The sequence below is a fragment of the Euphorbia lathyris genome, chromosome 3 (genome assembly GCF_963576675.1).
Source record: "Euphorbia lathyris chromosome 3, ddEupLath1.1, whole genome shotgun sequence".
Classification (NCBI taxonomy): Eukaryota; Viridiplantae; Streptophyta; class Magnoliopsida; order Malpighiales; family Euphorbiaceae; genus Euphorbia; species Euphorbia lathyris.
The window spans coordinates 102538400-102562456 of NC_088912.1; the positions used below are offsets into that span (position 1 = coordinate 102538400).

General features: G+C 35.9%; 4 protein-coding genes across 7 annotated transcripts; 2 read left to right on the forward strand and 2 right to left on the reverse strand.

Annotated features, from left to right (window-relative positions):
* The first annotated feature begins 844 nt into the window (after positions 1 to 844).
* LOC136224185 (uncharacterized) lies at positions 845 to 4788 on the forward strand. Of its 2 annotated transcripts, XR_010686319.1 has the most exons (3): positions 1104 to 1177; positions 1952 to 2252; positions 4476 to 4614. XR_010686319.1 is itself a non-coding variant. In XM_066012450.1 (2 exons), exons 1-2 carry the CDS (start codon positions 896 to 898, stop codon positions 4620 to 4622), a joined length of 429 nt encoding a protein of 142 aa, XP_065868522.1. In that variant the 5' UTR covers positions 845 to 895; the 3' UTR covers positions 4623 to 4788. The 2 variants fall into 2 exon arrangements, 1 of the variants encoding a protein (XP_065868522.1); XM_066012450.1 differs by lacking the exon at positions 1952 to 2252 and having other exon boundaries at positions 845 to 1177; positions 4476 to 4788.
* A 3787-nt stretch (positions 4789 to 8575) lies between these two features.
* LOC136224186 (pentatricopeptide repeat-containing protein At4g20740) lies at positions 8576 to 14318 on the reverse strand. 2 transcript variants are annotated; one of them, XM_066012452.1, is made up of 3 exons: positions 14109 to 14318; positions 11433 to 11457; positions 8576 to 11259 (listed from the first exon to the last, which is right to left on the reverse strand). In XM_066012452.1, exon 3 carries the CDS (start codon positions 11200 to 11202, stop codon positions 9031 to 9033), a length of 2172 nt encoding a protein of 723 aa, XP_065868524.1. In that variant the 5' UTR covers positions 11203 to 11259; positions 11433 to 11457; positions 14109 to 14318; the 3' UTR covers positions 8576 to 9030. The 2 variants fall into 2 exon arrangements, with proteins under 2 accessions (XP_065868524.1, XP_065868523.1); XM_066012451.1 differs by lacking the exon at positions 11433 to 11457 and having other exon boundaries at positions 14109 to 14317.
* Positions 14319 to 14762: 444 nt separating this feature from the next.
* Positions 14763 to 19294, forward strand: LOC136224182 (small ribosomal subunit protein uS19m-like). Its single transcript, XM_066012449.1, has 7 exons — positions 14763 to 14981; positions 16551 to 16609; positions 16707 to 16784; positions 16958 to 17018; positions 17131 to 17158; positions 18568 to 18622; positions 18761 to 19294. The coding sequence occupies exons 2-7, from the start codon at positions 16556 to 16558 to the stop codon at positions 19049 to 19051; spliced, it is 567 nt and encodes a 188-aa protein (XP_065868521.1). The 5' UTR covers positions 14763 to 14981; positions 16551 to 16555; the 3' UTR covers positions 19052 to 19294.
* A 937-nt stretch (positions 19295 to 20231) lies between these two features.
* LOC136224188 (probable RNA 3'-terminal phosphate cyclase-like protein) lies at positions 20232 to 23464 on the reverse strand. 2 transcript variants are annotated; one of them, XM_066012455.1, is made up of 7 exons: positions 23268 to 23464; positions 22847 to 23066; positions 22618 to 22767; positions 22053 to 22228; positions 21806 to 21981; positions 21437 to 21641; positions 20232 to 20952 (listed from the first exon to the last, which is right to left on the reverse strand). In XM_066012455.1, the coding sequence occupies exons 2-7, from the start codon at positions 23049 to 23051 to the stop codon at positions 20743 to 20745; spliced, it is 1122 nt and encodes a 373-aa protein (XP_065868527.1). In that variant the 5' UTR covers positions 23052 to 23066; positions 23268 to 23464; the 3' UTR covers positions 20232 to 20742. The 2 variants fall into 2 exon arrangements, with proteins under 2 accessions (XP_065868527.1, XP_065868528.1); XM_066012456.1 differs by having other exon boundaries at positions 22847 to 23085.
* Between the last annotated feature and the right edge of the window lie 593 nt (positions 23465 to 24057).

A 24057-nucleotide genomic window follows, 5' to 3' on the forward strand; every position in this document is an offset into this window, starting at 1 on the left:
AAATGATTCGTTAGGAGAGGTTGTGTCAATCTCGGGGTGCACCATGGGACACGTCCATCCCATGGTGTCAATCTTCAAAGTGGACGTAACTTAATCCGGTACCAATTTTGAAGCGGATGAGTAATCTTCGTTTCAAAATTAGTACCGGATTAGTTAGTTTCACTTTAAAATAATTGGTTAGTAGAGTTCATTGTGGCAATCTTGTTGTAAATTTTGATAATGTTATGATTTGAATGTTGTTATTGTGGCAATCTTGTTGTAAATTTTGATAATGTTATGATTTTAATGTTCGAATCCGTTGTTGTTTGCCAATTTTTGTTATATACCACTTCGCGTATTAGCTTCAAATCATATCCAGCATTCGCATATGCGAACTAAAATAATCAAGCAAAACAAACTTCAGCTTCGCAGGCTTCGCATATGCGAACTAAATTCATTAAGTAAATTAAAACATTAACTTCGCAGGCTTCGCATATGGGTGAATATGCGAAGTCAGACGGGATGGGGCGAGCTCCGCGTAAATATTGAGGGTATTTTTGAAAAGTCACACAAAATCAGTCTAGATATGTAGTAGAATTAGTAAATGGGTTTAATATGTAAATGGGCCTCCCATTTGACCCAGTTTTGTAATTTTCCCTTTATTATTTGAGGTTGTCAACGGTCGTTTTGAGACGTTAATTGGCCACCGATATTAAAAAGTGTAAAGTTCAGTCATCCCGTTAAGAATTGAAGTTCAATGGCCACAATATTAAAATGGTTAAAGTTCAGTGGCTATTGCTGTAATTTACCCATATATCAAACCTTTATTTATTATTGAAATTTCAGATGTTGATATTTTGCAGAAACCATAAATAATCCATCATCTCTATTAGCTCCACTTCCACATTTTGACACAATGACGAGCATCCTATTCCCGAGCTCCTCCGCTCTTACACTTCCTATCCAGGCAACACCCATAATTGCCTCCTTCAATCCTCCTCAAATGCCGGCCTTACCGGCAATTCACTTTTCCGGCGACTCCAGAACAAGGAGAAGATTGACGGTAGTGACGCGCGCTGGACCTCCCAGTACAAGTAGCTACATCTTTGCTTTCGTGTTCCCAATGTCTCTTCTCATCGGCACCATTTTTACCTCTATGAGAATTGCTGAGAAGCTTGACAGAGACTATCTTGAGGAGGTGCTTACTGTAACCTTATCTCATTTTTTTTCAATTCAGATTAGAAATGAGTAACTTGGTATATATGTAGCACAGGTGTTTGATAAAAGTCCTTAGTGAGTTTTGAGCTGTTTGATTGAATCTTCCTAGTCAATTTTGGGGAAAATTGTGATTACTTTCAGTGAATTTATTCTGTTCCTTGTTTGTGTTCTTAGAATTGGAGAGATTGATCAAGAAATAGCCTAATGCAATGTGAAAATTAGTGTAAAAATCTGATCTTCAAGCCGCCCTAAAGTTGTTCATTTTGCTCACTTTACCCCGAACTTAAAGGACAATCCATTTGTCACTCCAACTCCCTAAATGACATAATGCACCCCTTATCCCTTATTTTTCCTCAATCTGATAAGATGTTGACCCTTGAGCTTTTGGTTGATTTCCCATATTCACTCGTCTTTCGATGGTATTTCAAATTGCTTATGAATTTAGAGAGGCTATTGCAAAATATGCTCTAAGAAGAGCTAATTTTTTTTATGGGAAATGCCAGGTTGCATATGAGAAGTCAACCGAAAGTCTAATGGTCAAAATCTTTTCGAGTTGAGGAAAACTAAAGGGCGCATTATGTTACTTTCAGGAAGTTGGAGTGGCTAATGGATTGTCCTTTAAGTTCGGAAGGCAAAATGACAAAAAATGGACAACTTTAGGGGGCTCCATATGATGTAGGCCCTCATTAAATTGTCCCTTATTCATCATTTTTACAAGCTATAGTAAACTTCTAATCTTTTGTGCTTCTTGTAGGTAGCCTTAATTGGATATTTGGTCATTTGAATTATTTTGAGCAAGAAGTCTTACATTTACCTTTTGTCTATGTTGCACGGACACTTCTCTTTAGTAATATTTCTGCATTTCGTGTTCGTGTCTGTTTCATGTACGTGTCTGTTTTCGTTTGGAAGTTATGTTTTAAAAACAACATTTCCTGTGTCCGTTTCCGTGTCTGCTCAACATGACCTTTTTCGTGTTCCTAATGTCTCTTCTCATCAACACCATTTTTACCTCTATGAGAATTGCTGAGAAGCTTGACAGAGACTATCTTGAGGAGGTGCTTACTGTAACCTTATCTCATTTTTTCAATTCAATTTAGGTATTTAAGAAAATTGGGAATTTGGGTTGGTTTATCAAATTAGAAATGAGTAACTTGGTATATATGTACTATAGGTGTTTGATAAAAGTCCTAAGTGAGATTTGAGCTGTTGATTGAATCTTCGTAGTTAATTAAGGGGAAAATTGTGATTAGTTTCAGTTAATTTACTCTGTTCCTTGTTTGTATTCTTAGAATAGGAGAGATTGGTCAAGAAATAGCCTAATGCAATGTCAAAATTAGTGTCTGAGGAGGTGATTACGGTAACCTTATCTCATTTCTTTCAATTCAATTTAGGTATTTAAGAAAATTGGGGTTTTGGGGTTTGGTTTATTATATATGTCTTATAGGTGTTTGATAAAAGTCCTTAGTGAGTTTTGAGCTGTTGATTGAATCTTCCTAGTCAATTAGGGGGGAAATTATGATTATTTTCAGTGAATTTATTCTGTTCCTTGTTTGTGTTCTTAGAATTGGAGAGATTGGTCATGAAATTGCCTAATGCAATGTGAAAATTAATGTCTGAAAATATGATCTTCACTGTTGTGTCCCTTATTCATCATTTTCACAAGCTAAAGTAGTAAAGTTCTAATCTTTTGTGCTTCTTGTAGGTAGCCTAAATTGAATATTTTCATCATTTGAATTATTTTGAACAAGAAGTCTTACATCCACCTCTTGTCTATTCTCTTAAGTAATGTTTCTGCATTTTGTCTCCGCGAAGTCCGTGTCTGTTTTGAGTGTCTGTCTTTGTTTGAAGGCTATTTTAAGAAGGTTATGTTGTAGAAATAACGTTTTCAAGTCCGTGTAACATATCCTCTTGTAAATTGGATTTCCAATTATTGAAACCAAAGCCTCAAAACTTTGCAAATTTTGGATTTTTCCTTGGAATGATGCATTTTCGTGCTTTGAGCACGTTGGGGTAAAATACTTTCCAAGCTTAATGCTCCTCTCTGAATTGTTAGATTGCGTACTAAACTGGTGTTCAAAACACCGGTTTCCAAAGGCAAAGAACTCGGTGATTCAATCACGGTGTTCACTGTCAGTTGTTGGTGCAACAGTTGTTCCGACATCTGTCACTGAACTCTATAATACAGTCATCGGGTCCCACTGTTTTGAACACTGGTTTTGTGATCCTTGTGATACAGTTAGAATTAGCATTGCAATGGAAGTTTTCTTAAAGCTATTTGCTTGTGCAACCACCTAAACCATGTTCCAACTCTACATTAATATGCTATGTTGCACCGACACAGAAAAGGACACCGAGAAACGTTATTTGTAAAACACAACCTTTATAAAATGCCCTTCAAACGACACCTAAACCATGTTCCACCTCTACACTAATATGCTATGTTGCACCGACACAGAAAAGGACACCGAGAAACGTTATTTGTAAAACACAACCTTTATAAAATGCCCTTCAAACGACACCTAAACCATGTTCCACCTCTACACTAATATGCTATGTTGCACCGAAGAAAAGGACACCGAGAAACGTTATTTGTAAAACACAACCTTTATAAAATGCCCTTCAAGCGACACCTAAACCATGTTCCACCTCTACACTAATATGCTATGTTGCACCGAAACAGAAAAGGACATCCAGAAACGTTATTTCTAAAACACAACCTTCATAAAATGGCCTTCAAACGACACCTAAACCATGTTCCACCTCTACACTAATATGCTATGTTGCACCGAAACAGAAAAGGACATCCAGAAACGTTATTTCTAAAACACAACCTTCATAAAATGGCCTTAAACGACACCTAAACCATGTTCCACCTCTACACTAATATGCTATGTTGCACCGAAACAGAAAAGGAAATCCAGAAACGTTATTTCTAAAACACAACCTTCATAAAATGGCCTTCAAACGAAAACGGACACGGACACGAAATCCTACAAAGGAGGAGTGTCCCTGCAGAATAGCTAATATGTAATGTTTAGCTATACACTAGTATGCTATGTTGCACGGACATGTTCCAACTCTACACTAGTATGCTATGTTGCATGTATATGGAAACAGATATGGAGAAACATTATTAACCTTCATAAAATGGCCTTCAAACGAAAACGGACACGACACTGAACAAAGAAACGCTACTAAAGAGGAGTGTCCGTACAATAGAGCTAATATGTAATGTTTAAGTGAGTCTAATTCTTGAGTTGGGTGAATTTGTGGAGCAGCTTGCAATAAACCAAACAATCATGGAAGCAGAAGAAGAGGATGGCGATGGTGATGATGATAAATTGGACATTTTCTTAGAAGAGAAAATGCAGCAACCTGTTCTTCAAGCAACAAGAACTCGCAACCGACCAAAAAGAGAAGCCTAACTTATATATGTTGTTCTGTATATTTTTTCTTGGAGTGAGATCCATTGCTAAACAAACCAATTTTAATATAGTTGTAGTGATTATGTGTAAAGATCATATGTAAATATTGATATCTTTAATACTTATTGACGTGATGTAATCTGAGCTGAGCTTGACGAATTCCTTATATTACCTGAAATGAGATAGAAAAATGGTCAAAAAGGGGTTGGGGGATTGGTGATCTCGTTCCGATGGCTAAGTCAGTAATGAAGAAACTTAGTGAATAGTAGGTAAGCTTAGATAGGGTGTGCATTTATTTGGTTTAAATCAAAGCGAACCGGTTGAATTTGGTTTTTTGGTTCGACATCGGTTTTAATTTTAGGTGCATTTTGGCATTCGGTTTGGTTTGACAAAAAAAATGTAAAAGTCTAAACGTATCGAATTATATTTTACATTATTATATATTTGATTTTATAAGATTATTATTTTTTAAATTGTTGTTAAGATAATAAGTCAATATAGATATATTTTGAAAATAATTTGAAGCAATTCAAATTATTTTGATTGTTGAAGTAAATTGAATGAGGAAATATAGTGATTTTTCTTTGTTATTTTTTATTTTTTTTTACCCAATTTCGGTTTAAAACCGAACCGAATGTTTTGGTTTGATTATATTTCAGTTTTTATATTGTTTGGTTTGATATCAGTGTCAATTATTTTGATAATTTTGATATTTGATTATATTATCTACATTAATAATGCTACAACAAAATAGATGACTCCTAACCAATCCAACCATTTTAAAATATTAAAATAATATTATAAACATGCATTAATAAACTAAAGTTATGGGAGCTATCAAGTACCGAGCGGATTTTATTCAAGAGTGGAGCCGGCAAACGGGAGTCGGAGCCCTCTACTGGCTTTGCCACTGTTAGGTGAGTAATGGGATCGAATTTAGTTCCTTGTATCGTGTACCTTGTATTTACAGGAGAGTTATATTGTGCGTTCTAAATGTGAGCAAGGATCTACGAGGCAGTTAATCGTTGGTGAGAGTTTATTGTCAACTAAAAATGGTCATAATGGTAGCATATGTGGTTTCATAAATCACGGCGTCAATTGACATGCGCATAACGTTTTTACATGTGCATATTAAGAAGAGATAAGGTGCAAAAATACGCCTAACATTAAAATGATACAATTTTATCCCAATGATGGCAACCAAGAGCAATTTTACCCTTACGTTGTCAAGTTTGGTGAATTTGAAAAATAATTTATCAAACTATCTCGGTCATAAATTTTGTCATCTACAATTTACATGTGAATCATTTTTATCACTCATTAATAACAACGGAAGGGTTAAACTTTACAATTAATATCTGTGTTTTATAATGATGTTTGAAATTGACTCAACTTGACAACGGAAGGGTTAAACTTGATCTTGACTGCCAACGTTAAAGGTGAAATTGCACCATTTTAAACGTTACGGGTAAAATTGCTCCTAACATTAGAAATATTTTTACATTTTATTCCTATTGAGAATGAATAAATTTAACGATTGTTGCGAATCCTGGCTTGAACTATAAACAAATTTACTGTAAAATGGAGTTTCGGTTAGGAAGCAAAAACAAAATCTCTGTCAAAGCGATACATATAAAATGTAGAGCATCTGATCATGCATTAAATATCTCAATACAGGATAAATTATACCCATAGCCACTGAACTTTAGCTATTTTAATATTGTGGTCATTGAACTTCAATTCTTAACAGTATTCGCTATTTTAATATTGTGGTCATTGAACTTCAATTCTTAACAGTATCACTGAATTTTACACTTTTTAATATTGTGGCCACTGAACTTCAACTCTATTATTAAGTCACACAAAATGAGGATTTCAATTCATGAGTCGAATCTTGATTTGACAACTATGCTTCAGATAAATCAGTACTGAATAGTCACTCCAACTTTGATTAATAACACCATAGAAAGATTCAAATTTCAAGCCAGTACAGACTACAGGGTGAAGGTATGCACCTGAACATTGCTTTCTTACATCAGTATCTCCTTAGCCTTGTCACGTAATGATCTAACCTGCAGGGAAGAAATCAAAACAATAAAAAGAAACAAACCTTTTTTTGCAATTAATAGCAAAATCAGAAACCTAAAAATAAACTAAAAATAAAAAATATCTGAAATTCAAATAAATAAGTATAATTTCCCGAGGATGTGAGATGAGGATTATAATAAATCATAAATCCTTCAAAAATGTGAATAAATAAAATAAAATTAATAATAAATACATTGGGCTATTATATCAGACATTGTCATAAAAGGACGGCTCGGTGCACTACGCGTCCCCGCTAAGCAAGGGTCCGGGGAGGGGTCCCACCACAAGGGTGTATTGGGGGCAAGCCTTCCCCTGCCAATTTATTTTGGCAAGAGGCCGCTCCTTAAAACTTGAACCCATGACCTCTCGGTCACACGACAACAACGTTTAGAGTTGCACCAAGGCTCGCCCTCATATCAGACATTGGCATAAATAGACGAATTTCTTTTGATTAAAATGTGAAATGAGTATCCCACCATTACATGCTTAGCCCATAAGAAAGCATCATATAAAACTTGCAAGGATTTGAATATAAATATCTGAATAATGCAAGGATTTCTAAATTTTCATACTAAAAAACCGCAAACCCTCATAGCATGTGTATTAATCTAACATTGTCAACCCACTTATTGAGAAAGCTATAAAAGTAGATTTACCATTGCCAATACTCCGAATTAAGCTTCTCTAAACTAAACATAAAATATGTTGAATGCTCCGCCATAAGTAGGACTTACTTTTGACATTCACTGAAATATTCTAGCTCTTTTAAAAGCACAGTGAGTCTCCATAATCTCCAAGCAAGCTTCACTAAAAAAAAGCTCCGGTATTATCATCCGCTTTCCTTGTGCCCTCTCCACCTTACTCCCTTTGTTTACAACCCTCATCCTATGGAATCAAATGAATTTTCCTCTGATCAAATTTTCAAGCCAAATAAACTACCTGGTCAATTTATCAAGATTAGGAAGGTAATTTCCAGTAAGCATATTCGATTCCATAACAAATTTTCAGCACATTCTCAAAAGTAGGAGGAATTGTAAAAGAATAATGAACTTGGCATGAAATCCAAGAGTGAGGAAGAGATACGAAACCAAATTTAGAATATTGAATCCCAGAATGGAGTGATTGGTGTTGTGTTGTATCATAGCAAGCCTGCAAAATGGATCTGTCATACATTTTGAAGTAACTAAAAATCCACGTAAATCCCTTATTTCTTTCTCAATTGCAACATGTAAACCAATATGTGAAAAAGGGAAAGAATATGAGAAAGAAAAACGGATCAGCAAGGAGAAAGAGCATTTCAATTTTTTTGTAACTCAAACAGATAAGAGAAAGACATTAGATTTGCAATTCATCTCTATAAGTGAGATAAACTTGAACCTGGGGTTGGAACATGTAGATCGAAATGAACAAACTAAAACAAAATGAAACCATCCCAAAACCATAAAATGAAAGGAAAACAGAGAAGAAAATGAAAATCCATTTGCAACACAAGAAACCAGAAGGAATTTTGGTATTACCTTCAATTTTCATAGGCTCAGATCCAAAAGTGTCGCCACCATGCCAGCCATGATACTCTGAGCGCCATCGATGGAGCCACACTAATAAAAAGAACACTGGAAATACAGTAAATACAATGGCGGTTGAAATGTAGAGCAATTAGTAGTGCATTAGGATTAGATACTATGACAGGAAACTCTTCTAGTTAGGTATTTCAGAGATTAGGATTTCAGCGGGGAGATAAAGGAGAAGCAGATCAATGAGGCTAATCTCATTGGAGCAATTCCAGGGATAGAAGAAAGGAATAACTGTTGTAGGTTAATTTATATGTAAATAAAATAAAGTAAAGTAAATCAAAATAAAGTAAATTAGCTGAAATTTTGATGCTTTTATTATATTAATGATGATGATTACAGGATCAGGAGAAGATACAAAAATATCCTTATAGTTGCCCATTGTAAACCCCTAACGTTATAACTAGTAAAATTGAGAATCCAACCACTTGAAATTTTCTCTGATGAACTATGGTGCTCAATTGATATTTTTATTGAAAAAAGGTCAAAGCTCCATCAGTTTCTTTATAGTTTTTTTCCATGGACCAGTAGACGCTCAAGCCTCCTAGATCCGTCACTGGGTCCAACATCGATAAACTGGACCAATTACATACATCATCCGTTAATATTTAACTTGATAGAAGGTTAAAGATTAAAGCTCCAACAGTTTCTATGGAGTGACGGATGAGTGCTCAAGCCCCCTAGATCCATCCGTGGGTCCAACATTGACAAACCGGACCAATTACAGACATCATCGGTTCGGTTAACATTTAACTTGATAGAAGGTTACAACCCTTTGCTTTGAGTTTTGATTCCAAACCAAAGAACTTGATTCCAGACACAACCAAGTCTGCTGTTTTCTTCTTCATGTGTTCAATCAACATTTCATCATAAACAATTGTCTTAGATTCTGTCAAAAGTTTGCGAACTCTCAAATCTGTAAACACTTTCCTCGCCTCTTCAATCGTTCCGTGCTTGCACATGCCCGAAATAACAGCACAACACGTCACTTCGTCGAGACGACAACCTTCCTGCATCATCTCATTCAACACTTCAATCACTTTCCCAGCATCACCTGATTTACACACATGAAGAATTGCAAGAGTATACTTGAACTCCATTGGCCCGTTCGGAACGTTTCCAAGGCAATCACGAACCAGCAACATAGCTTCATCGATCTCTCCTATCTCACATAGCCCTCCGGCAAGAGAGCAATATGCAGCAACAGAAGGGACACATGACATCTCAATGATTTTGTTATGGCAAGCACAAGCTTCTCGGATGTTTTCGTCCTCAACGAAACATATCGTTGCAATGCTGTAAGTGTTAGAGTCGGCTTCGAGATTCGTGTTGTTCATTTCATTGAAGAGTGTCAATGCCTGTTTTATGTCCCTGGTGTTAAGGAGTGCTTCCATGAGTATATTGTAGATCGGAACGCTAATGTAACCTTTCGATTTTAAGTCATTGAATACTTCCAAGGCCACCTGGATCCTTTTCTCGTCCACCATAAACGAGAAAAACTTGGAGATATCATCAATAACTGGAAATCCTAACTTGGCCATCTGCTCAAGCAGCTTGAAGAAATCCTCCATCCTTTTCATCTCCACGTATGAAACTAGCATGGGATTCACGGTCTTGAAATCTGGTTCAAGACCCTCTTTAACAGTGACCTGGAATAGCTTGTGAGCCTTATCGACCTGTTTCAGGTTGCACAAACCTTGAATGAGTGAATTATAGATTCCCAAATCAGCTCTATAACCAGACTCCACCAAATCTTGCAACAAACTCAATGCTGATCCAACCTTTCCGTTCTCCACAAATGCTTCAATCAGTACCGAATAAATTGACCTATCAATCAAAATTCCCTTCTCCTTCATCTGCTTGAACAACTGATACGCCCTCTCCGCCCTCCCTCCTTTACACAGCCCCGTGACTAAAGTCACATACGCCATTACATCTGGGTCAACTCCATCTTGCTCCATCTCCTCCCAAACCTGCAAACTTCCATCCAAATTTCCTTGGCCAACCAAAACCCGGATCATTGCTGTGTATGCAAACACATCAGGCTTACACAAATTAGCCCTCATTCTTCCCAAAACCTCTGTCATTTCCTCGATCCGGCCAAACTTACACAACCCCTTAATCATAATCATATAAGTAACACTATCTTCAACCATTCCATCAGTCCTGAAATCATCATACACTAACAACGCCAAATCTAAATGACCGGTTTTTATCAAAGCATCCATGATTCTATTGTACAAGAAAACACGAGGTTTGATCGAAAACTTCTTCATCTTTTGATAAACATAGTAAACTCTAAGTCCTCTATTCGCATCAGCATGCATTCTAATCAAGATTTCAAATTGTTTCTCAGTCGGTTGCTTCCCTTGCGAATCCATTAACTCAGGTAACTGATCAGCAGCACGAAACAAGCTGTTTCTATTCAAACAATAAGCAAAAGCATTATAAGAAGCAAAAGTGTGTTTGTACCCTTTCTGCTTACCTGCCCAGTGGAAGAATTTGGAAGCCAAATTGGGATTACTTTCGACTTTCAGCACTTCAGCAACGAGATCAGGCGTCACACGACGCAGCTTATGTAATTCCGATACAAGTGATGGGCACCATTGGTTGCCATTTTTACGGAAGGCGTCACGGATGAAGCGGGCAATAGGGGAGAGGCGTTGGGAAACATTCGAAAGGGAGTGGTTTCGGGCTAAAGGTAGGGGATTGGAGGATGATGATGATGATGAATTTTGAGGGTACCATTTTTCTAGGTCAAATGGAATGAAATTAGAGGTAGGATTATAGGGTTTTGCTGAATTTGAAGGCACTATGGTTTGGCGATTGGAGAAGAGGCCACCGCGGACGACAGAGCGGTTGTGGGAGGGTTTCCGGTGGCCGTGGAAGAAGTAGGGTTTATGAGATTTTGGCGGAGGCATGATTGGGGTAGCATTTGTGGTTTATTGGGTGCTTTTGGCTCTTTCCTCCTCCTCCACCTTGCATAAATAAATACAATTCAACACTAAATTACCAAAAATTAACACTCAACAGCAAGACTTGAAATTGTTGAATTAAGCAACATAATTAACAGAGAAGGAGCAATAATCAACAGAGAACATGTGATCAAATTCGTGATACTTTTGGCGATTTTGCATCAATAGAGAATTACCTGGATTTTGCAGGGACGATAACAACTTTGACAAGTGAATGGATTCGAGGAAAGAAAACAAATGAATACAATTAATCAACAATTCAACACTAAATTACCAAAATAACCACTCAAATGCAAACACTCACTCAACAGCAAGACTTGAAATTGTTGAATTAAGCAACATAATTAACAGAGAAAGAGGTATAATCAACAGAGCTTATGTGATAAACTTCATGATACTTTTAGCGATGGATTTTGCAGGGACGGTATCAAGATGGATTTTCCAAAGACACCGGAGTAAAAAGGAGCAAGTAAATTACCTGGATTAGAAACAATTATCCAAAATTATATCAAGGGAGAGAGAGCTGGGCAAGCGAGGTCTGGTGGACGGCGGAACTAATCGACAAGTGAATCGATTCAAGTAAAGAAAGCACAAGGACCGGCTGCAGGGGAACTAGTGACGAGGCCTCGTCGGAGTTCAATGGAGAAAATAATTAAGGATGGATCCAATTTCAAGTAAACTTTTTTTATTTTTACCCCCACCATATTATTTATTAGAAAAGGATCAAGGAAAGTAAATTAAAAAGAATAAAAAACCTAGAACAAAACAACCTTTTACTATCAATTAAGGTTGGCTTGAGTGGTTAAGGGCCTCAAGTCGCTTAAGCTAGATCTCAAGTTCGAGTCATAGCGTAAGCAGAAAGCTTTAATTGGGAGAGGATCCACCTAAAGGGTACCTAACGTGCCTCAAATCGAGAAATTGGACAAACTATAAAAAAACCCCGTTTCTCTATTTCAGATAGAGGTACACAAATGCAAGAAGGAAAGGAATCCAGAAAGGGAAATAAGGGGAAAGGAAAGGAATGACCCTAAATTCCCTAGTCTGTTTGGATCTGTCCGTGAAAGGGAATGCAGAACCTTCTGATTCCCTTTGTGGCTGTTTGGTTCAAATAGGGGAATCAACATGTATCATCATTTATGTCACAAAGTCACTAGACTTCATTTTCTTTCACAAAAATAATTGGAATATTAACGAGGTACAAAAAATAGTTCACTATATGTCAAGTAATCGTCATATCGAACAAGAATGTGATTTTGTGTGTGTGGGGCTTAGGATGTGTCTGGTGTCTTCCATATAAGCCATAAAAGTCAGACATATCAAGTATGAAGATTAGTTAGCATATAGTTAATTGTATTCAGTGCCAAATCAAATCAACATTCATGTGAGTTTTTGTACATAAATTAACCGGAATAACTTCATTAAAATCAACTGGAAAGTTCAGTGAAACGAACCTAAAAATTCAATGATCATCCCTGCATTTTACCCTCTATATTTTCCATTTTACCCCTTGGTGAAACAGGCCTTCTTTTAGTTAACAAAAAGATTGAAGTCCAGCTAAGAAATCTAACTAACAAGAAATGGAGCCTACCCAAAATAAGCAGCAGCTAGAGAATGAATTAACTAATAATACTCATCCATATTTAGGGTAACTTGCACCGATTGTCACTGAAGTTTGAAATTTATGTCACAAAATCACTAGACTTCATTTTCTTTCACAAAAATCATTGGAAGATTAATGAGGTACAGAAAATAGTTGACTGCATGTCAAGTAATCGTCATATCGAACAAGAATGTGATTGTATTGTGTATGTGGGGTTTAGGATGTGTCTCATGTCTTCCATATAAGCCACAAAAGCAGACATATCCAGTATGAAGCTTAGTTAGCATATAGTTAATTGTATTCAGTGCCAAATCAAATCAACATTCCTGTGAGTTTTTGTACACAAATTAACCGGAATAACTTCATTAAAATCAACTGTAAAGTTCAGTGAAACGAACTTAAAATTCAATGATCATCCCTGCATTTTACCCTCTATATTTGGCATTTTGAAACTAACCACTTCAAGAAACATACACAACTTACTACGCAAATGCTATGTAACAAGCACAATTTTCCATTTCATAAGCCAATTTCTGGCCTTACCTACTTCATCAAAACATTTTTCTAAATGTGGCCTATTCTATTTCTATCAATTTCAAAGCAATCAAGCAAACAGAGTCAAACACAAAGAAAATTGAATTACTTAATCACTGGAATACACAAATATAATTCACCCTAGAACGGAGAGAGAGATAGGGATTGTCCTAGGGTAGGATATATATAGGTTTATCGCCGCAGCTGGGAATTCACCCTCCCCGCATCATCACTCCATGGGAAAATAAATGAGGATTCTTTGTTCTTGTTAAAATGAATTTCTATCGGAAATGTATACTTACCTTCTCATTTGCAACCTTATACATGACCCTAAAATGAGAGAAACATAAGAATGTAATTAATAGTTTTCATATTACATAGTTTTGGAGAACTATTTTATGGAAGAGGCCACCGCAGATGACGACAGTGAGGTTTTGGGAGGGTTTCCGGTGGCCGTGGAAGAAGTAGGGTTTATGAGATTTTGGTGGAGGCATGATTGGGGTAGCTATTGCATCTCTTTACATATAAAGATCACAAATAAATAAAATTCAACACTAAATTACCAAAATTAACACTCAAATGCCAACACTCACTCAACAGCAAGACTTGAAAATGATGAATTAAGCAACATAATTAACAGAGAAAGAGCAATAATCAACAGAGAATATGTGATCAAATTCGTGATACTTTTGGCAATTTTGCATCAATAGAGAATTACCTGGATTTTGCAGGTACGATAACAACTTCGACAAGCGAATCGATTTGAGGAAAGAAAATGACCAATGAAGTTGAATCAGAAGCTAAACGACGAAGGACAAGCAGAATCGAGAAGGACCGGCGGCAGGAAACTAGTGACGAAGCCTCGTCGGAGTTATGCGCAGCCTTAGTCCTGTGTAGGTCGAAATAGATTTTATGTCGAGGGAGGGAGAGAAGAACGTAGGAATTTATTTGGTTAAATTACACAAATGGCCACTGAACTTTAATCAATTGCACGGTAACGGCAATTAGACTTCAAACCTTGATATAAAAATTACATTGACTAAGGAGTAAAATTGTTTTTTCTTTCGATGTTAATAGTAAAATTGCATCATTTTAAATGCTAGAGATAAAATTGTTCCCGATTAAAAATATTAGGAGTATTTTTATATATTAATTCTATTTATTTTGAGATCAACGATTATTTTGAAGTGTTGATTAAAGTTTAGTGGTAATAATATTATAAAATATATTGTTATATTAAGGTTTGAAGTTTAATTGCCATTTTCTACAAAAAAAAAAAAAAAAAAAAAAAAAAAAGTTTAATTGCCATTACCGTGCAACCGATTAAAGTTCAGTGGCCATTTGTGTAATTTAACCAAATAAATGCCTACGTTCTTCTCTCCCTCCCTCAACATAAACTCTATTTCGACCTACACAGGACTAATTAGGCTGCGCATAACTCCGACGAGGCCTCGTCACTGGTTTCCTGCCGCCGGTCCTTCTCGATTCTGCTTGTCCTTCGCCGTTTAGCTTCTGATTCAACTTCATCGGTCATTTTCTTTCCTCAATTCGATTCGCTTGTCGAAGTTGTTATCGTACCTGCAAAATCCAGGTAATTCTCTATTGATGCAAAATCGCCACAAGTATCACGAATTTGATCACATATTCTCTGTTGATTATTTCTCTTTCTATGTTAATTATGTTGCTTAATTCAACATTTTTAAGTCTTGCTATTGAGTGAGTGTTGCCATTTTAGTGTTAATTTTGGTAATTTACACTATGTTTGGATGAGGGTTAATTAAAGTAAGGTAAAGTATATAATTAAGCAGTCCTTTTTCAAAACTTCAGTGAATGGAACAATAATGCAACACTACTATTTTAGCTAATTAATGTTGATTTGCAGAAAAATATAGCTTGTTCTTTGTAAATTTTGTTTTAAGGCCCCATGTGTTTTTGGCTTCTACCTTTTTGCTTGTGTTGTGTTGAAAAGGATAATTAGTAAACAAGAGCAAGTCAAAATGTTTAGACATTAGCTGAGGAAACCGAGTTTCTTTCTTTAGGAAGAAACTGAGTTTCTTTCTTTAGGAAGCATGAAGCAAGATGAGAGTGGAATTCAACAAATATGTCTGAAATAAAACCTGGAAAAAAAATTTGAGAAGGAGCACTGAAACTCAATTACGTGCTCCAATTAATACCAACAATTTACTACTTCTGTATCCCTTTTCCCACACTGTCTCTCTGCAGGATGAGACCCTCTCTTATGTGTTACTGTTACCCAACACTCTCTCACCTATATCACTCTCTCAGCTTCAAGAGTTTTCATTCTGTCCAAATTTGTATTTGTTTCTCTCAACTCCATACCGACCCATGTCAGATTCCATGTGTCTGAACCTCAATAAGTTTCTGTAGATGACTTGAGAGTTACTTGTCATCAAATTGACAAATATTTGTATAAATAAATTGAATTTCCAATTTTACAATCCTAATTGGGAAGTGGGGTTCACAAATATTTAAAATTCTACCAGATTGAAGTATAAAGTTTTAGGATCACATGGAGATGCCATTGCACTGCTACTGTTCTGTTCTGTTATGTCTGTCAATCAGAAAATCATTTTACATATCAAGTTGTTGTCATAGTGGAGTTTACAGAGGAGGGGATTTTCTTCCTACGGTGCTTCTTCTACCTCCTCTAGCTGACATGATTTATTTGAGCTTTCTTTCCTGCAAATTTACAAAGAACATACTGCACAACCGCTTTAAAGATGCTGTGTTCTCTTACTAAGGAGTTTGACCAGTAGAAATAAAACCTGGAAAAAAATTTGAAGGAACCAAGCCAAGTACAAGAAATAAAGTTTTAATACTATTTTGACGACATGATCCTGATCGTGACTACATAGTTGTTGTCTTACACTGGTGCCTTTAAAAGTCTGTGAGATAGAGGCAGATATGTCATCTTCAGAATGTTTTTAATGTTCTGTACCCGAACTAGACTAATTTTGGCGACCACCCACATTTGTACTCAATTTTACATTTATTGCTTCAGGGTGCTCGAATGCATTGTTTTACCTGACAATTTTACATTTACTTGGAACTAGACTAATCGTTTCGATTCTTAATTGAATCGATCTCACTTCACCTTTTTAATTATTTTCTGTTTCTGGGTTTCTCTTAACCCACATAGAAACAATGTGGGCAAGTGTAAGGCGAAAAGTACTCTCCGGAAGCCCCTCAGCGTTTTTGGTCAGTTGGGAAAGAACTTTCTCGTATTTGTCTGTATTTTTTCCGTCATGGATTTATTGAACTATGGCTTAATTGCATTTTCTTTCATCCGAAACAGGGTTTAGAGCAGTCATTGGTCAATACTCGATCTAAATTGGAGCCATTATCACGACCTTACTCTATCAACCTTAGAGAGGTAATTGCTATTTCATTTCATATAGCTGAGACTTATATTTGTGATCTGTTATCCTTTGGGAATTGTTAAAGCTTCATTTATCTTTTCCTTTACAGTTCACTCGGTAATGGCTTGTTCTGAAATTATAGCTTACACTATGACTGTTAACATGTAATTTGGTTCTACTTGTTTAGACATCGCTTTTTGGAATTGGATCAAGTAGCTTGGAAAATGCAAATTCCCATAGTTTTAGAGGTAATTGTTTTGCTGATGATGTTTTTGTATTTGCCATAGTTGTTGAATGCTTGTTTAAGCATCAGCTAACACCCTTATCTTTATGCTATCCTTTGAATTTCATGTGTTACAGGCTTTCCAATTGGTTTAGAGCCCACAAGGTCAGCTTTATCTTACCATTTCTTTTCCCGTGAGACACACATGCACAAAATAAAGCATAGATTTTTCATTAACCCTTTCAATGAAAAAACTCTATCTAGAATGTTTTGTTTTTCAGTTGTCCTTACAAGTCTTATGTGTTAAACAAACATGGAGGAAAAGAAAGTGTATAATACACTTCTCCCTACCAGAACCCTAGCCGTACACCTCCCAATTATTGCAACTTTGATTTCCTTGAATGTTAATTTTAATTATATTTAAATTAACAAGATTTCTGTAGGTCTAATGTAAATTAATTCAAATTGTTCATGGGCTGGATTAATTCATAGACTCACAGTTGATGTTCTTGATATTGATGATTTTAATTTCAATATGACATTGGACAACTGATATGAACATACCTTCTTTCATAATGACCAGTTCTGAATATTCACCATTCGATCCTTTTCTCAAACTGTTTCTTATTGAAGAAGTAGAGCAGACTGCATTAATCTGATATGGTCTTCTAATTATCTATTCTGCATTAGTCACTCATTCCTAATTTGGCTTTTGCTGAAATCACTAGATGATAAAACATATGTTTTTCAACAGTGTTTGATCAGGATCATACATGCCTTTTTCACTTCTGAACTCAGTTTCAATCTTATCCCTATTTGTTGTGATGCAGACCTTTGCATTTGGTTGATTACACTTACCTGTTTTACTAATCTATTATTACTGACCTTAAGTTTCTATTTTTTCCATCAGTGTACTTGTGCTTACAGATACTTATACTTTCTATTGATCTTGTTATAACTTGCTCTTCTTAGTTTTATTGTCTTGATCCTGGTACAGTTCATGTTCGTACCAGATATATTCCCAGTTCATTAGATTGTATAGACATGCTAATTCTTCTTGTGCTTAGCTGAATTTGAATTTAAATTTGTTAAGTTGAATTTTAATTGTTTTAAGAAAATACAGCATGTAAAAACGACAAAAATCAGATATTAGATTAGTAAAAATTGGACAGTGGCTGTATTTTCTATTTGTGCCAAGAGGTGTAAATTAGTGTATCATGTTTCTGAACTTACAAATAACAAAATCTGATATTTTTTTCTTCTTCTTGTTTTTGTTAAATTCTGTTAATCTTTTGACTTATATTTTACTTTTGGTAATATTGGAGTTAGACACATCAAAAGAATCCAGAAAATAAATACTTTTGGTAATCTAATATGTTGAATACACTCTGAGTGTATTGCATATTTGCATGTATGGATAGATTAAAACAAGACCTTTAGTATTCAATAGAATGAGCTTGGTTGTCTAATCAAATTTCATTGTAGCGTATCATCATGTTTCCATCAACATTTCCTGTTATTCGGGAACGTGTAGCGTTTTGCCAAATTGAAATCCCCCATTTATTGGTTGACAGGAGGAGGTTATTTTCTTCAGATATTCATACAACTTCCAATGAAGGGGATATTAGAGTAAGCTTCCTTACCTTAGGAGTGCCATTTATTTGTTTACATATCTTGAATTGAATACACTCAGATGAGAAGTTTCTTTTTCTTCTGTTAGTCTACCTATCCAGAAAACATTCTGTTAAAATGTGCAACTAATTGCAGGTGAGGAAGAATGTAGCAACAAGACTTCCTTTCGTGGATGCATTCCTGTTAAAAATAAAGAAGAAACCTGATCTCCTTGCTAATAAGAAAATATGGTCACGGAGATCGGTTATTTTACCAGAATTTGTAGGACAAACTGTACGAATTTACAATGGAAAAACCTTTGTTCGGTGTAAGATCACAGAAACAAAGGTGGGTCATAGGTTTGGAGAATTTGCTTACACAAGGAAGAGAAGACATCTAAGAACAAGTAGCAGCAGCGCTGCTGTAAAAAAGAAGACTAAAAAGTAGACTGATTGAATTTGGGACCAGAAGGGTTGATCTAGACTCTTGATTCAGAGTGACTGAATGTTACTAGGCTTGTTCTATTTTGTTCTTTCTGTCTTCAGAAAACACTTAAAATGGAAATTGATTATACATGTCTTTCAAAATCTGTTGGATGGTTCTTTTGAACAAATTTTTGCTATTATAAAATAATTTATAATAAGATGCAACTTTGTTATAATGGGATTGACAAGATGCAGGTTTTTGTGATTGGCAATTTTGTGAAAAGTTTCCATGATTTGGAGTAGGTGCTCAGTTATATTCGTTGATAGTGCATGGATTGTGTTCAGGGACGGAACTAGGGGGGTTGGGGTAGGTTCGAGCCTCGGCAGACCGCCGGAGAATTGAGAAAAAATAAATTTTTAGTAATGGTGTCTGATAATATTTTGAAAATGATCAATTTTACCCATAACATTGTCAAATTGGATCAATTCATACTACTCCCAAGAATTATTAGATTAGCCCATTCCTCTCAATGAATACACTATACAACACTCTTAATTTGTTCCTAATGCCTTCACTTGCCACCAAAATTCTCAAAACACTATCTGCTTCATGGTTTAGACACTGGCCGGTTTAATACAACAATTATGTTACAGTTTCTTCGGCAAATCGTACTTCTTCAGGAACTTCACAACTGTTTCATCGCTCCGATAACATAAATTTCTGAAATTGATTCAATTTTGACAACCTAGGGTAAAATTGCACTTGGCTGCCTACGTTAGGAGTAAAATTGCACAATTTTAGACGTTATGGGTAAAATTGCTCCTGACTATAAACATTAGGGGTATTTTTTCACATTATCTCTATATCCAATTTACCATGATTATACTCTTCAGGGTGACAACTAGCAATTCTATCCCAATTTAATGCAGTTTGCACGTCATTTTAATTATCAATTCCTACTGAAAGAGTAGGCTAGCTACTAGCTACAAGTTATGGTCTATATAGCCTGATACGGCACCTTTTTTCCAATTTCTTAGTATCTTTTTTTGGCACCTCACTTCTAACATCTTCATACTAGTGCAGATAATTTTCATTACTCGAGGAAACCTGGAAATTAAATGACCAAGTAAATAAATTTTAATGGAACGTTCAAACGAGTATTCTAGCCTGCCTTGATAGAGATTCTAGCAATGCAATAATATAAATAAATGTATCAAAAACAATAACTCAAAATTTCATCTCAATTTGTTTCTTAAACAATCCAGTTTTGAACTTTTCAACTCAAGTAGCCTGCCTTGACACGTTTGACAGAAAATGAATTCTAGAACTCAAAAAATTAACTAAATGCTATAATTAACTGCTAATAAAATCTTCAATGCTTAGTTTCTTTTTTTATGGAAAAAAACTAAACTAAGCAACGCTATCGTTTTCATATCCTCCAGATGCGCCCTCTGACTTCCCCCTAAGTAACAAGCTGATCAGAATAGAACTGTTCAGAATTCCTTCATACTCGATCAACCTGATCAAATAGAACTGATCCAAAACCAAATACTCAGTTTGCAGTGACAAGCTGGCAGACTGCATAACCCTTAATGTACCAAAAATCCCATTCATGGAGCAGCAACTTTCATCTTCCCCCTAATTGAGCCCTTAATGTACAAAAAGGGCATACTGAAACCATAATCCTTATCTCATGAAGTTGCAAAGTGTCATCATGAAATCTTTCTAGAAAGGTTCTTCAACCCACATCCCACGCATCTCAGAATCCTTGTCCCAGTTGATGGGTCTGGTTTAATGACAAACTTAACCCCCAGAAAATCTCTGATTTGTCTCAGAGTTTGTATCCCATGAGGTGAGAGCTCTCCAACACGAACTTTCGACACATCTTGAGGACATATTGCACAAAGAAGGAATAGTAAACCCTACAAACCAAAGATTAAAGCAACAAGAATAAGACGAAATATTGGAAGAACGAATGATATAGCATCTTACTCGAAAAACCCAGATAAGAGTCACATTTCACTTTTTACTATCTTCTTATCAGGAATATGCATCAGTTCCCAGTGTCTTCCAGCAATGTAGACATATATATTCATGTAAAAGTTATCACCTAACTAGTCTTTTAGAAAGGGTATTGTCATCAATTGCTTTGAAACCATTATAGAAGACACCACACACAAATTAATCCCTTTTTATGAAATTTTACAATTAATAGTGTTAAAGGAACAGGGGAAACATGCACCTTTTGTTCCACACAACACAACTAAACAGCGCATGTGGTAAATTTCGTAGAATTTGACTAATGTCAGCAAGGGGATTTGGGATTTAGCAGTGAAAGAAACATTGTTGTACACATTTCATTCATACAATGAAACACAAGGGAAAAGATAGAAGAATAGCACAAACCTGATGCGCTGAATCCACAACTCCCCCTTGCTCAATTTCTTTAAGAAGAAGATAGGCAATTTGCTCACCGACAACCTGTGGAGGCGACAGATCTTTCTTTTCATCATCCATTTCATCAGTATCATGTGGAGGAACTGCTGTGTCGACAGAAATGAAGCAACCAGAAGTAGTTTCGGCAACTAATGAAATTCCATAACCGCGTGAACTGCCATGGCATTATCATTTATGTAAGTACTATCTCTAAAATGCTATAAGATCACATTTTCTGATAAATTTGTCCAAATTTTATTTAAAACAGCATGAGCATAAGAAAGAGAAGCAAAACAGACAAAACTTGATGAATAAAAGGACATTTCTAACAGAGCATACTTTCCAGCCTGTGAACCAGCTTTATGGTCAGTAAATATGTGAACATCAGGGAGCAAACGGTTAAAAATTCCACGGGCAGCATGAATCATGGTATTTTCAAACTGAGAAGACACTTTGGTAGAGAAAGTGACCCCTCTAATCCTTTTAACCATTCCTTCATCAATCCAGGTAACTGCCTGTAGAGCAGAACAGTAAGAAAATAGAAATAACTACAGTTAAACTGAAGGACATGTTTTGAGAATCCCACCGTTAGACTTTGAACAATTGGTACTGATAAGACAACTTCCCCACCGCCACGAGGCCGAACTCCACGACTCTCTATCTTCAGCCCCAATCCTTCGGGAACTCCAAATTGCTTCAACATGGGCAAGGTAGTAGATCGAAAAGTGTCAACAGATGGGTCTTTAGAATCATTTGTAATTCCTGAAAAAGATTCAAAATGTGTTTCTAAATTCATGTCTGTTAATATAACTGTAATTCCTAGTTCCATTTAGTATCATGAAAATTACATGTTAATACACCACCATTAATAGTATTTCATGATCTGAGGGCCACTAGATTTAGATGGAATCAACCATAAATAGTCTTTCAAGTCGGAACATCATTTTAGAAATTGGAGCTAATAGCTTTAACACTAGATTACAAAAGCCTAAAAGGTGTAACTACTCTGCAATTATCTAGAATGACTTCCAATTTTCAACTTCCACAACTGATTATACTTCAGCTTTAATGAAGTAGGTCTTAAAAGGTTCTGATGGAAGATTGTTCCTCCAACAGATATTATTGTAAGAATTCAGAGCACAAAGCCGCACCTTTGAGTTTTATGATAAGGGGTTTCTTGGCAAACAACCCGAGAACAATGAGTGGCTCCAGGAAATAACCAATTGATCGACTAACACCACAATCATGGACATGATGTTTCCCACCCATCACAATCCCAGGCTTGTATTTGAACTTGGTGCCTGCCACATACACTTGACAAAATCAAAACAAGGACAGACTAAACAGAAATTTACAGCGACAGATGTAAGTGAGGGTTACCGGTTTCATTGATTTCAATAAGGCAATCATCAGAGATTCTCTCAAGTAGGCGGAGTAAAGAGATCTCATGGGAGAGGAGGCCCGGTACAGTCTCTTCAGCACGAATGTCTTCAATGAGAAGAGGAGTGGCAGAGAGGGTTGCTAAAAGTAATCTCTGGCGAAGGTTTTGGCTGCCTTTCAATCTCTTATAACTTCTCTTCTCCATCTTCGCGAAATTGTTCTGTATACAACGCAAACAACTGAGGGCGAAGTTTGACAAGGTTAATTAACACTCAAATGCCATTGCCAACACTCACTCAACAGAAAAACTTGAAAATGTTGAATTAAGCAACATAATTAACAGAGAAAGAGCAATAATCAACAGAGAATATGTGATCAAATTCGTGATACTTTTGGCGATTTTGCATCAATAGAGAATTACCTGGATTTTGCAGGTACGATAACAACTTCGACAAGCGAATCGAATTGAGGAAAGAAAATGACCGATGAAGTTGAATCAGAAGCTAAACGACGAAGGACAAGCAGAATCTAGAAGGACCGGCGGCAGGAAACCAGTGACGAGGCCTCGTCGGAGTTATGCGCAGCCTAATTAGTCCTGTGTAGGTCGAAATAGAGTTTATGTTGAGGGAGGAAGAGAAGAACATAGGAATTTATTTGGTTAAATTACACAAATGGCCACTGAACTTTAATCAATTGCACGGTAATGCCTATTAAACTTCAAACCTTAATATAAAAATCACTCAACTTTATATTTTATAATATTATTACCACTAAACTTTAATTAATACCTCAAAATAACCGTTGACCTCAAAATAAAAAGGGTTAAGGTGTAAAAATACCCCTAACATTTCGGATCAGGAGCAATTTTATACCAAACGTCTAAAATTGTGCAATTTTATCCTAAAGTTTGTAGCCAAGAGCAATTTTACCCCTAACGTTGATAATTTGGATCAATTTCAGATACTATTATAAAACACAAATATTTTTGTTCTTTATTTTGTACCAATTACATATCAATATTTCATATTTTTTGTAATTTAATAATAGAATTGGAGATTAATATTTATAAATTCGGTGAATTTTTGAATTTTTTTGTCTAATTCGTACAAAAGACGGTGTTTTTTTTGTTTTTTCACATCCCAACTTACACTATGTTTGTGATGTGTTACTGATAAAATGACGCACGTGTGAAGTGTAGATGACAAAATTCA

What these genes read in the sequence shown, in the direction of transcription:
- LOC136224185 (XM_066012450.1), top strand. Translation starts at nt 896, where the DNA reads ATGACGAGCATCCTATTCCCGAGCTCCTCCGCTCTTACACTTCCTATC. An exon ending in ACAGAGACTATCTTGAGGAG is followed by an intron (nt 1,178 to 4,475) that starts GTGCTTACTGTA and finishes TTTGTGGAGCAG; the next exon opens with CTTGCAATAAACCAAACAAT.
- LOC136224188 (XM_066012455.1), bottom strand. Translation starts at nt 23,051, where the DNA reads ATGGAGAAGAGAAGTTATAAGAGATTGAAAGGCAGCCAAAACCTTCGC. An exon ending in CAATTGTTCAAAGTCTAACG is followed by an intron (nt 21,982 to 22,052) that starts GTGGGATTCTCA and finishes TCTGCTCTACAG; the next exon opens with GCAGTTACCTGGATTGATGA. An exon ending in GCTGGTTCACAGGCTGGAAA is followed by an intron (nt 21,642 to 21,805) that starts GTATGCTCTGTT and finishes ATGCCATGGCAG; the next exon opens with TTCACGCGGTTATGGAATTT.
- LOC136224186 (XM_066012452.1), bottom strand. Translation starts at nt 11,202, where the DNA reads ATGCCTCCGCCAAAATCTCATAAACCCTACTTCTTCCACGGCCACCGG.
- LOC136224182 (XM_066012449.1), top strand. Translation starts at nt 16,556, where the DNA reads ATGTGGGCAAGTGTAAGGCGAAAAGTACTCTCCGGAAGCCCCTCAGCG. An exon ending in GAAGCCCCTCAGCGTTTTTG is followed by an intron (nt 16,610 to 16,706) that starts GTCAGTTGGGAA and finishes CATCCGAAACAG; the next exon opens with GGTTTAGAGCAGTCATTGGT. An exon ending in ACTCTATCAACCTTAGAGAG is followed by an intron (nt 16,785 to 16,957) that starts GTAATTGCTATT and finishes CTACTTGTTTAG; the next exon opens with ACATCGCTTTTTGGAATTGG.